This window comes from Eurytemora carolleeae, unplaced genomic scaffold (assembly GCF_000591075.1).
Source record: "Eurytemora carolleeae unplaced genomic scaffold, Eaff_2.0 scaffold15, whole genome shotgun sequence".
Lineage (NCBI taxonomy): Eukaryota > Metazoa > Arthropoda > Copepoda > Calanoida > Temoridae > Eurytemora > Eurytemora carolleeae.
The window spans coordinates 681,699-695,469 of NW_019396069.1; the positions used below are offsets into that span (position 1 = coordinate 681,699).

The 13,771-nt window shown below is 32.8% G+C and overlaps 1 protein-coding gene across 2 annotated transcripts in view; it reads left to right on the forward strand.

Moving 5' to 3' along the window:
• Positions 1 to 13,289, forward strand: part of LOC111711766 (electrogenic sodium bicarbonate cotransporter 1) — a 14,214-nt gene extending 925 nt beyond the window's left edge. Inside the window, exons 2-7 of one of the 2 annotated variants that reach the window (XM_023486204.1) lie at positions 7,951 to 8,084; positions 8,855 to 8,972; positions 9,263 to 9,320; positions 9,527 to 12,222; positions 12,320 to 12,418; positions 12,978 to 13,289. In XM_023486204.1, the coding sequence (XP_023341972.1) occupies positions 7,951 to 8,084; positions 8,855 to 8,972; positions 9,263 to 9,320; positions 9,527 to 12,222; positions 12,320 to 12,418; positions 12,978 to 13,127 (3,255 nt within the window). In that variant the 3' untranslated portion in view covers positions 13,128 to 13,289. The remainder of the gene's footprint in view (positions 1 to 7,950; positions 8,085 to 8,854; positions 8,973 to 9,262; positions 9,321 to 9,526; positions 12,223 to 12,319; positions 12,419 to 12,977) is intronic. The other variant, XM_023486211.1, reaches the window with a different exon arrangement.
• The last annotated feature ends 482 nt before the right edge of the window (positions 13,290 to 13,771 follow it).

Below are 13,771 nucleotides of genomic sequence, written 5' to 3' on the forward strand. Positions count from 1 at the left end.
ATAGGTTGGAGGGATATAGGTTGGAGGGATATAGGTTGGAGGGATATAGGTTGGAGGGATATAGGTTGGAGGGATATAGGTTGGAGGGATATAGGTTGGAGGGATATAGGTTGGAGGGATATAGGTTGGTGGGATATAGGTTGGAGGGATGGTTGGAAGAAATACAGGATGGAAGGATTAAGGTTGGTAAAGAGTGATAAATATAGAAAGGGATTGGCAAAAATAACTTTGAACCTGAGAAAGAAAAAAAAGTAATACAGGGTAACCCACAAATGATGAGACTTCAGAGACGACTGTACGGAATTTACACTGTCTGTTTCTATTCTCTATATTCAGGAATCCCTGTCACTTTGAACTTGTTTCTTTCTTTGCCCATTCATTAAGTAAGATATTTTATGACTGTTTTTAAGGCAGAGAACTCTTAATTCAACTTCATAGATCAATACATTTTATTGTCGTCTTTACAGTCTCATTCTAATTGGGTCACCCTGTATGCAAACTACTATGTAAAGTACTAGCACATGTTTTGACAAGAATATTTCTTGACAAAAATGATTTAGAGCACAATGTGAGAATTTCTTTAATTGATTAATTGGCCGGTTGGTGGATTCTACTTAGTACAATAAGAAATATGTAGAATACAAAAAAATACCTAACCCTATTTCTCTGGGTTTCTGCAAAACCTATATATTAGGGGCGTGGTTGAGGGGGGGGGGAGGTTCAAAATAACCTCTTGATTTTATGAATAATATAGCCAAATATAACAAGTGATACACTTTTGGAAAACTAGCATATTAGTCTCACTATCTGGTAAAATTCTAAACTTTATTATAATTTCAATTAAAATAAAAAGGGCTTGAAAAATTGTGCACATTTTTAATTTATATGATTGAAAATATTTCAATTCAAACAGGTTTATTTAATTGGTTTTCTCTCACTAGACTCAGAAAAATAATTTTATCCTGGAACTGTTTACCAGTATAAAACATTACGCAGAACAATTTACTTTTCTAAAATCTCTAAAACGTCTTCAATGTTTTCATCGTTAAATCTAAATAAGGGGGGGGGGGGTATGGGCATATTGTTATATGGGTTTAGTCCTTGTCTAAGCTGTGACACTTTTTCCCATGTTTACCTTTTAAACATAATTTTTTTACTTTTGCTTTTTTCTAGTTTTTGTTTGCGGATGCAAATTAAATTAAAAGTAAGGCAAAAGGCTGTAAGTTTACAGATTGTTGAATAATATTTAGCCAAAATATAGCCAAAATATAGCCAAAATATAGCCAAAATATAGCCAAAGTATAGCCAAAGTATAGCCAAAATATAGCCAAAATATAGCCAAAATATAGCCAAAATATAGCCAAAATATAGCCAAAATATAGCCAAAATATAGCCAAAATATAGCCAAAATATAGTCAAAATATAGTCAAAATATAGCCAAAATGTAGCCAAAATATAGCCAAAATATAGCCAAAATGTAGCCAAAATGTAGCCAAAATATAGCCAAAATATAGCCAAAATGTAGCCAAAATATAGCCAAAATAAAGCCCAAATATAGCCAAAATATTTTCAAAATATAGCCAAAATAAAGCCCAAATGTAGCCAAAATGCGATTAAACCTAAATTCAAAATGAACGAATCTAGCCTGTAGTCCAAGGTGGGGTTTGGTGTCGCCTCCAGCTCTCAACTAAAACGCTTTCCTTTTTGAAACTAAAAACACTTACTCTCATAATATAGCTTCTAAAAATTTTTTACTATTTTTTTAATGCATGAACATGGTCGGGAATGGCATACAGATTTGTTGGAAAAGAATATTTGAAGCTAAGCAAAAAATCTTAAAAATTAAAATAATTTTGTTTCAAGGAGTGGAGGAGGGAAGCATGGGAGGGGAGAAGTAGGGTATATGATGTATTTCAGATTATCTACCCTTTAAGGGATTATAACAAATATTTTTAGCAGTTGTGTGCAATCAGCATAAATATGAAATTATATTGTCAGCAAAAATTTGTTTTTATCGCGTCTACAATCATGTTTTTGTATTTCAGACTTAAACATAAAACTTTCTTTATGGATCCTTTAAAACTAATGGAATTGAGTATTTGCCACAAAAATAAGATAAATAACATCAAACAATTCAGTGTGCTTTACAGGGTTAAATGCGAGTCTGGCGGTTAATGGGTGGGGGGGGGGGGGGTACTCCCCCCCCCACCCCAGACGTACGAATGAATCTATTTGAATCTAAAGTACAATCTTTTACTAAACGACACGTCTGTTTACTTTATACCCGAGGATTAAACTGAAATACAATTTATTGCCTAAAAACTTGTAGAGTGTAGACCGGCCAAGAATATAAATTTAAGAAACCAACTGATACATTCAGAGTGTAAAAACTGAAAAGGCAAACAAGTAGTAACTAACAAAACTAAAGTCGTTAAAAACATTATTTTAAAATACCCCCCCCCCCGGGAATCTAGCCATGGCTACTTTATTTTTCTTCCTTTAGTTCATGTTAAAACGGTCCGAACATTTTTACTGTAGATTGGATGGACAGGGATTCCTAAAAGAATGAATTTTGTTTTACATTCTGAAATTCAGTTATCCAGAATAAATAAAGTAGGTACAAACTAGCAAACTCCAGACCAAAACTGAATAAAATCTGAAAATTTCTTGGTTTAAAAAATTTGTTAAAAACTTTTGTGGTTTATCGCAGATTTCTTAGCTTACTTGCTACATATGATTAAAATATCAACCTTTAGAAGTTAAGAAAGTCTTTTTTAAAGATTTTCAGGTTTTGATTTTAAAGTATCGTCCATTGTGGGTAACCCTGTGTGCCTGTACCTACCCATATATTGCAGGATCTTTGAGTCCCAATAGTACACTGCCTGAGGACAGTATAAACCTTAAACTATATCACGTTCTTGGAGCATGGACGAGTTCTTTAGGAGTTTTTACGAATTCATCGCTCGCAGGGCACTCAGACTTAACAGTTCCCTATCGCAGCTAGATGTGACTTTCGATCACAATTTGAAAAATCCAAATAAATTGTTTGCTTTTTATCTTTTTTATTATTTATTATATTGTTGAATTTTAGACCAAAAAGCAATTTTATCCAAATTAAGAAAACAGACTGCAGATCTATCCCTGGTTAGTCCAGGCCGTGATGGAGGGGGACTACCCCCCCCCCCCTGGAACTCGTTATTGATGCTTTATGGAACTGTATTTGTAATTACTGACCCTCCATGAAAATAAGATAATGCCCAATTCACAACGGTACCTGTAAAAGTTTTATCTCATAGAGTATCAATTACATATTAACGTTTATAATTTTGAAAAATAATTATTTTTAATTGTTGTTTCTCTACAAAAGTATTTCTAAAGCATAAAACATTCTTGAGTTATCAAAATGAAACACTAAAATCCTTAAGAAATATCAATTTCTTCCAAGCTCAATCAAAGCATTTAAGGCCGGGTACTGTTATGAATCGGGCATTAGCGTATTTGCATGGAGGGTAGCTTGAAATGGCGACAAACATTATAGAAATCCAACGTTATAGAAATCGCATGGTATAGCAACAAGCCGTATTTTCCGGGAGAACATTTTTTATATTTTTGAGAAATTAAATAATCAGTGCAAAGGAGATATAATTTTCATAACATCATTTAATTTAAATGGTGACACGGAATTTCATGAAATAATATTAGCATTATTGGAGAACTTTTTAAAAATATTTTTGAGAAAATTGTTTTTTGTACAAATAAAACTGTAACACGAAATTTTGTGTAACCATATAATCATTCATTTATGTTGTCAGTAGTACGTAATAAAGTCTGGGGGAACCTTAAACACAATAGAGAGCAGTACAAATGTACATATTAATCTAGTTAGTTGTATGTGTCTAGGGTATGCAAAAAAATAGAAATAATGATAATGATAATGATAAAGTTTTACAAAAACATTTAATTTATCAAAAATTTAAAAAAGTCTCCCGGAAAATACGCCAATTGTTGCTATACCTAGCGATTTCTATACAGTGGATTTCTATACATTGGATTTCTATAATTTTTGACGCCGCTTGTACTTACGCTTGCTGTCTCATAAGAAAGGTTTGGGTTTCCCATGGCTTAACATGAAGTCATCACGTACACTGTTAGTTTGACATCTTTCAGCAAAATTTCCATTTTTTACTTTTTTTACTATCATACCCATAGCTTTAAAACTGGGCACTTTTTGAATATTAATTTTTTCCCGAATGATTTTGCTCATATAGAGATTTTACATGATTTCAGACAACGTTTTGAAAATTTTACAAATATATTTGCATATTTGAAATAGCATGCTTAAATTTAAATTTTAGCACGTGTTGCACAACCTTTTTGCAAACATTTTTGTTTTATAACTAGATGTTCCTAAATATATCTGGATTTTAGAAAATTGATATGAATTTTTTTTTTAAAGTTTCAACTCTCATGACTTCTTGCTGTCATCGCTGCTGTTCCAAACCTTGTTAAGCTTGTAAACTCAAAAGTTTCCACCCGAAGTAAAGAATTTGAATTGTGTGTCCGTATAGTAGTTAAACATGTGTTCGTGAATCTGGTTAATACCAGATTTAAATTCGGGCCAATTTATAAATATCTTACCTTACTCCCATATCAAATATATAATCAAATATGTACAAGATGTTCTATCATAAATATAATTAATTTAGACTTCATTAAAATCCAATTAATTAATTTGCAGCAAAAATTTAAGTTATTTTTTTGCGTGGAAAAGTCAGATTGGGTAAATAAATGTCGTCTGACATTAAATATTTCAAACTACGAAATCAGGCGACATTATTGATTACAATAGATTTCATTCTAACGAGATATCTCTTGTGATTAATTTAAACTTACAGAAATTTCTTGAAAATATAAAGTCGTCGGAAACCCAATTAATTCGAAAAAAATAAAAGTTTTTTTATTGCATGGAAAGGTCAGGATAGGTAAATCATGATTCAGAAATATGAGAGGAATTAAGTCTTATGTAACAAACTATGGGTTTCTAACAAAGAGAATAGAATATATTTTAGAGAGGAATTTACTAGAAAAAAGTGTAAAACGGCCATTTTGTTGTACTGTTTCCATACTGCAGTTTACATCACATATTTGCGCTTTATAACCTTTTGGGCCCTGGAACATCATTTTATAGAAAATCTAAAATTAATGTTCAGAAAACCATAATTATGAAATAGGCTGGTTTCATATATTGACCAATGATCATTTCACGAGGATTTTTCGTAGTAACAATAAATCAAATGATGTTTTTTATTCACCTAATTCATTTTATTAAGTTTATTGAACAGCTTTAAAAAAATTCTAGATTGAAATGGATGGAAAGTCTAGGGAACATACTGTTTTAATGTACTCTACTGCATATAATTTGTGAACATTTACATGATTTGTACACTGTGAACTCCCTTTCAGGCTGAAAGGGACTGACAAAATTCATACCGAGGGATTGTCTAAATTCCACTCTAATATATTCTATTCTCTTTGGTTTCTAATCACTATGTTTTGCAACAGAATACTAGGTATTTCAAACTACGAAATCTGTTAGATCAGATAAAAAAGTTTGAAAATAAAATTTTTACACCATTAAGTCACAAATATTGAGGGATTAGAAAATTTGAGTTTGTGGCAAAGGCTAAATTCCTCTCATCAAAAATGCAAACAATCAAAAATGCAAACAATTAAAAATGCAAACAATCATAAATGCAAACAATCAAAAATGCAAACAATTAAAAATGCAAACAATCATAAATGCAAACAATCAAAAATGCAAACAATCAAAAATGCAGCAGAAAATTAGTTTTTGACGTTTTATGGAGAGTAGGGTTTCCAACGTAATAGATTATTCTCTTACGCGTAATTACGTGCAGTTACGCGTAATAATTTTCATTTCGTGTAATTTCGCAGGATTACGCGTAATTGGGGAAATATCCATTTCGCGAAATTACGGCGTAATTTCGCGTAATTTCTACAACGTAATTTCGCGAAATACGTAATTACGCGTAACGAAATTACGACTGGAAACCCTAATGGAGAGTGTATTTATCTTTCGTTTCTTCTCACGATATATTAATCTAATTAAATCTAATTATGGTTGATCGATGAACATGTTTTTTGGCAAACGCACTTTTAAAATAGAAAGTACGTTTAAAATATTACCTAATTTTGATTAGTTTGATATTTTATTTTTTTTTTTATTTTAAAGAATATACTTTGCTTGTCTTTTCTTGTATCTGTCTGGGTATCTGTCCGTTTGTATCCAATAAACGTCAAAACGGCTAAACCGAGCAGGCCCAAATTTTGTGTGGGACCTTACATGACCCCAAGGAAGGTTTACAGATGATCAACATTTCAAAAATTTGCCTCCATCAAATTAAATTAAATTTGAAAGAAACACTTTTTTTTAAATCCGGAAACTTTTTTTTACAATGAGCGTGAAGCGCCCTAAAAGCCTAGTGTTTTAATGTTTGATATCATTATTATCACTATAATTCGATAATATCTATGTATATACTTTGCTTGGGTGTCTGTTTGTTTGTATTCAATAAACGTCAAAACGCGCGACTGAACCAATAGGGCTCAATTTGTTTTTGTGGGACCTCGCTTGACCCCAGGAAAGGTTTATTGATGATCGAATTTTCAAAAATTTGTCTCTAACAAAATTGGATTTTTGAAAATTTTGAAAATCCACTAATGTTTTTTTATAAAATCCGTGAAAATGTATACAAAGAGAACATGTTCACAATTGAAATATAGGATGGGCGCGAAGCGCCTAAAAGCCGAGTGTTTTAATATTTGATATTATTATGACTATAATGCGATAATATCTAAATATATCCTTTACTTGGGTGTCTGTTTTTTTGTATCCAATAAACGCCAAAACGGCTGAACCGATTGGGCTCAATTTTTTTGTGGGACCTCGCGTGACCCCAGGGAACGTTTATGGATGCTCGAACTTTTTAAAATTTGTCTCTAACAAAATTCGATTTTTGAAAATTTTTAAAATCCACTATATTTTTATAAATAAAAGTCGTGAAATTTGTTTTTTGTTTTGTTTATAATTTATACGAAGATAACATGTTCACAATTGAAATATGAGGTGGGCGCGAAGCGCTCTAAAAGCCTGGTGTAAAATATTTCAAGATGTAGTTTAAAAATTGAAATTATAATAGTAAAATAGACTAACTTTAAAAAACTGCACTTTAAAAGTTGTTAAGAAAATAAAACAAAAAATTTAAAACTGCGCATTTTTCCTAGCAATAATAATACTATGGAATCTTTTTTATGTTGAAATTTTTGAAAACCAAATTTAAATTCCGAGTTTAAAAGTTTCATACCTCTTTCACGACAATACCACCTTCAGATCTAAACAACAATATGAGAGATATTGTGTTTTTCTTTCTTCAAAATGGTGAATTTTGATAATTTTATTCCTTCCCTAGCTCTGCCTGATAAAACTGCAGGTAGCCAAGAACCTTATAATAACAATCGAAAACTAAGATATTTTAGACAGATAAACAAAGGTTTTATAAAGTAATACTGCTCTTAGATCAGGAATATCTATGGAGGGGTGCCTAGTTACGTTCACAGACCATATAAGGTTCTCAAACAAGGGGTTCGAGGAGTCCTGTTTTCAGTTAACTAATTGTTGTAAGAAAAAAAAACTAATCAAAAAAAGGTTCTGAGTTTTTACCACAAACTCTTTTAATCCGGATATCATTGCAACCCAATGTCACAGACCTTTGATATTTCAAACCATTAATTATGTTACAAAACACATAATCTAAGTATTAAAGGTTTCCATAATTAGGTTGCTAAGATTTAAGGATTAGAACATTTGAGTTTGTGACAAAAACTCAGAACTTTGAAATCAGAATAAACCTGAAGAAAACTTCCTTTCAGGCTTCAGATGATGGTGGACTTGATTCTGGCGAAGAAGGAGAAGAAGGAGAGGAAGGAGAGGAGGGGGAGAAGGAAGGACGGAGTGATCCTGCATGTAAAGTAAACTTTCTACAAATCTTAGATATCGAAAGAAGGTAAAATGAATTTTAAAGGGACTGTTAAGGTAAAATGAAAGGGGGTATAGGCTGAAGCCTAAACATTTTAGGAGTTGATCGCAACTAATATTAGTTCTATCTGATGTCGCTGTCTCGAGGAGAAATTTATATAAAATTCATAGAGAATAGAATATATATTAAAGGGGAATTTTAAGAATCTCTCGGTATGAATTTTTTCAGTCCCTTTCAGCCTGAAAGGGAGTTCAAAGTGTACAAATCATGTAAATGTTCACAAATTATATGCAGTAGAGTACATTAATACAGTATGTTCCTTAGCCTATTCATTTCAATTTCGAATTTTTTAAACTGTTAAATAAACTTTATAATGAATTAGGTGAATAAAAACATCATTTGATTTATAGTTATAACCGAAAATCATCGCTTGTAAAGTGGAAGGCATAGAGTCTATGTGAAATGATCATTGGTCAATTATGAAACCAGCCTATTTCATAATTTGGTCTAATATATATTCTATTCTCGATGATAAAATTGCGTCAAAGTTACACAAAAGCTTATAACAATCCTTTCAAAAAAAAAAATTCTGCTAAATTTTTAAAACTTATCTGAAAACAAAAATGCTAAATGTCTAGACAACTGAACAAATAATTAATAATTAATAATTTTTTGCTTGTACACACACAAGCAAATAAATTAACAATGATTAGCCAAAAAGTTCACAAATCTTTTAATGTCTTTTTATTTGATGTTACCACTGCAGGGAAACACTTACAATTTGTTTTCTGTTCTAGATATCAGAATGTTCGTCAGTATAAGCGCAGGAACAGTAGGGATTTAATGAAAGATGGGGACAAAGTACGAAAAAGAAAAGGGAAGAAAAGAAATAATGGAAAATATATCACTATCCAGGTACTACATGGTGTCCAGATAAACATGGGGGGCTAAAAATAAGTTGTCTTTGTATATTATTTTATAAGGAAGTTCTCTTATTTTTGTATGTTTGAAGTTTTAATTTGATTAAAAAGTAAAAATCACAATAAAAGCTAAAAAAAACATTGCTAAATAGAGCAACAAATAAAGTTTTTTTTTACAAATTTGATCATTCAAAATCTAAACTTTTTAATCTAAATTGATGTTTTTAAATCGATAAATATTCATAAATAAAAGTTTTAGCATTTTATAAAATAAAAAATTTCTAGGAAGAGGCAAAAAAGTCTGGAGATATTGTTCGAGAGCTATTAGGGGATACACTTTCAGGTTTTGATAATTGACAACAATTTTGTTTTGAATTTTGTTCTCAATAAGCTTCTAAAACCCTGATTTATGTATCAGCACTTTCTAAAAGTCATGTTCAACACTAGTCAATTTACCTTAAAAACATCTTAAAATTTTATTACAAAAAGATCTTTTTTTTGTACCACTCAGGTGTTGCAGTTAGATTTGTTTAAATTCTTTATTACTAGGTCATGAACCGCATCAGTTGTTTTCTGAGCTTGTTGAACTACAGCTAGATGAGTGGAAGGAGACAGCACGTTGGGTCAGGTTTGAAGAAGATGTTGAAGAGGGAGCTAACCGGTGGAGTAAACCTCATGTTTCATCACTCTCTCTTCATTCTCTAATGGAGCTGCGGAACTACTTAAAGACAGGGTCAACCTTTCTGGAGCTGGATGCAGAGAACCTAGAGGACATAGTTGACTTTGTCTTAGAGAACCTTATCAGCAACAACAAGGTCACATATGATTTGCGTGACAAGCTGAAGATGATAATTCTTCAGAAGCATCGTCATCAATTTGAAGGAATGAAGAAAATCCGTAGTGATGCTAACATGAAGAAATCATCTTCCTTTGAAACTGGATTCATACTGAATGCTGTGAAGAGTTTTTCTGATATGAGTAAAGTGCATTCAGCAGAGTTGGGTCTTTCTATGAACAAAAGCGCTGACAACTTAGAGGAGGATGCAACTAATAGCCATTTCTTGAAGAAAATTCCTAAAGGCGCAGAAGCTGCTAATATTATGGTGGGAGAAGTTGACTTTCTGACCAGTCCCATTTCAGTCTTTATCAGGCTTGGTAAGGCTGTGAGGCTAGGAGATTTGACTGAGGTAGCCCTCCCAACAAGATTCATTTTCATCCTGCTTGGTCCTCCAATGGAGGCTTCCAGCTTGGATTCTTACAAAGAGGTTGGTCGCTCCATAGGAACCAGTTTCTCTGATGAGGTGTTCCATGAGGTTGCCTACCGAGCAAGAACTAAAGAACATCTAGTGATGGGTTTAGATGAGTTCTTGGATTCTGTGACTGTTCTTCCACCAGGAGAGTGGGATAGAAACACTCGAATAGAACCACCAACCTCAGTTCCAAGTCAGCATGCCAGAAAAGTATCAAGGGCACAGCTGACTGACAGCAATGGGGGAGCACTAATAAAAAACGTAGAGGAAGTTGTTGATGAGGAGGAGGAAAAATACCTTCTGAGGAAGGAGGCAGGATTGGTGGCCAGTGGAAAATTTTGTGGAGGTCTTTTAAATGATATAAAACGTAAAGCCAACTGGTACATCTCTGACTTCAAGGATGCATTGTCTCCACAAAGTGTTGCTGTTGTTTTCTTTTTGTATTTCGCTACCTTGGCACCGACCATAGCCTTTGGAGGAATCCTGGGACAGAATACCAAGAATCGAATGGCCTCCATAGAATCTTTGGTATCTGGCCTCACTGCTGGAGTTATTTATGCCATGTTTGCAGGACAACCACTGACCATACTTGGTCTTACTGGACCTGATCTTGTATTTGAGACATTGGTCTTTGATTTTTGTGAAGGACATGAGTGGGACTACCTCTCTTTTCGTTTATGGATAGGTGTCTGGATAGCAATCATCTTAGTCACTTTGGTTGTGACTGATGCAAGCTCATTTGTCTGTTATATTACAAGATTTACAGAGGAGTGCTTTGCTTGCCTAATTGCAGTTATATTTATCAAGAAATCCCTGGAAAATGTAGCTAATATTGCATCAACACATCCATATACTGTTTCTCCATGCTATTGTAAACCTTTAGACTTACCAGTCAATTGGGAGATATCCTTTGGAGAGATTTTTCACATGCTAAATGAAACTGAAATTGAAGAAACACTTTCTATTTACAATGTTACATCTCGCGGGAGAAAATGCTGGATTGACATGGCTGACAACGACATCTCATTTGGTTTCACATCACCTGGATGTAACTATGCCCCTAATGCATTCTTTTTAAGTGTGATTCTATTCTTTGGGACATACATCATTGCAACATTTCTAAAAGACTTCAAAGATCTCAACTTCTTCCCTGCAGTTGTTAGATCCTACATTTCTGACTTTGCAGTTATCACTGCAATTTTGTTAATGGTTTTGGTAGATGTAGGATTTGGTATTGATACTCCCAAGTTGAATGTACCAAGCACATTTAATCCAACCTGGTCTGGTCGGAGTTGGTTAATCTCTCCTTTTGGTAGAAATCCTTGGTGGTCAGCACTAGCTGCTGCTATTCCAGCTCTACTTGGATCTATCCTCATATTCATGGATCAACAGATAACAGCTGTTATAGTAAACAGAAAGGAGAACAAGATGGTCAAAGGAGGAGGGTATCATTTGGACCTTCTTGTCCTTGCATGTACTATTGTTATAAACTCTGTGCTTGGTATTCCCTGGTATGTTGCTAGCACAATTCTCTCTATAACTCATGTTAAATCCCTCCAGAGGGAGTCTGAAACTTCAGCACCTGGAGAGAAAAGAATCTTCCTTGGCATTCGAGAACAACGTGTAACAGCCATCTTTGTTTTTATTCTTGTAGGATGCTCAGCTTTTATGACACCCATTCTTGGATACATACCCATGCCAGTTCTCTATGGTGTTTTCTTGTACATGGGAATCAATTCTTTGAACGGCATTCAGATGTTTGATAGAATACTCTTAATGTTTATGCCAAAGAAGTATCAACCAGAATATTCCTTTCTCAAGAAAATTCCCCTGAAGCGGGTGAATCTCTTCTCATTCATCCAAGTCTTGTGCTTTATGGTGCTCTGGCTGATCCAAGAGTTTAAGGCTGTCTCCATCTTGTTTCCGATCATGTTGGTCATCATCATAGGAATACGAAAGCTCTTGGACTATATTTTTTCACAGTATGAAATGAAGGTAAGATGATTAAGGTTTACAACACAACTTTGAAAATATAATCTTATAACGAAATACCAATTAAAATAATATTTGACAAAAATTGTTGTTTGTTTAGATTTTGGATGATATTCTACCTCAAAGCAAGCGTAAAGAGAGAATGGAGGTTGAAGAACGAAGAATGAGCCTGATACCAGCTGATTTCAAGGTAATTGAGGTAATAAATCTGTTCATAGTATTAACAAGGGTTTCTTAATGGGTTTTTCGAAAACCCATTGAACTGTGGAATAAAAAAGATGACATTTATGTAAATTAAATGTTTTTCAATGTTTTAGAAATTAAGTAAATAAGTTTATCAGTAGGTTGAAAATTAACCTTTTTAGTAAGATATGTCTGTATTCAATGCAAATGCACAATTGCTGTGTTTCATGTTTTTATGGACTATTCAAAAATAAATCATGTCTAACAGTCTTTTTATTCCACTATTTTATGGGTATCCCTATAACTAAGATTTTAAACGTGTTGATTTTTATATAGTGAGATCCAGAAAACTCTGGAATAAAAAGACGACTTTCAGACTCAATTTATGATTTTACATGGTCCAATGTAAAGGAGACAGAGTAATCATGTTGTATAAACAGATTATTAATTTTTAAGCTACTATAAAACTATTTGCTCTGTAACATCATAAAATAACTAATAACTTTGAAAATTTCTTTAATGTCCTCCTCCTATTCCACAGTTTTCTGGTTCTCACTGTAAATGAACCTGTTTAGAAAGGAGAAGTAGACCCGATGCTTAATGACCATCCTCTAAAGATAGAAAATAAGCTGGAGAAGAAAATAGATCCTACTGCCAATAATGTCTGCTGGGATGACAGCCCTTCTAGCGGGTCGGAGGAACACTCATGTGGGATATTGGCATAATTTGCTTAATTTTTAGAGGAATTTGAGAAATCCGAGAAAAATATTTCTAATCCCAAATCCCAATATATTTACAACCTAAAATGTAACTAATTGTTTAAACAAAATGAATGTGTATTTAATATCAAACATTTATGGCACAGGATTGCAAAGATATAATAAGCAGGAAAAGAGAGGATGAGTTCATACAAAGAACTTTTTCAATTTCCAAAAATCTTAATTTTTGTTAATTAATTCCTTAGAAATATTTTTGTTTCAGATCTCCATAGTAGTTTAAACTTATTTTCAAAAAGCAAGAAGTTGATTTTCTTTGATGTGGTTTATTTATCAACGTAATATATAATTATATTTTTACTTTTCAAAACGGAATTAGTGATATCCTAGCTCTTGTTAAATCACTCACCTGATTAAAATTAAAATTTTTAAATATAAAATCATCAAATTAAATCTACTTATGAGTGAAACGAACAAAAAATGATGCAGCAAGAACCAGTAAACTCTGGAATAGGAAGACGACTTTTAGATTAAATTTTTGTTGGAAAATAGTCCAATAAATATAAAGCAAAATAATTTTGCAGTGTAAACAGACCCATTTCACTTATTATAAAAAAGTAACTTGTAAAACTGTTTGCTTTGTAACAACATCA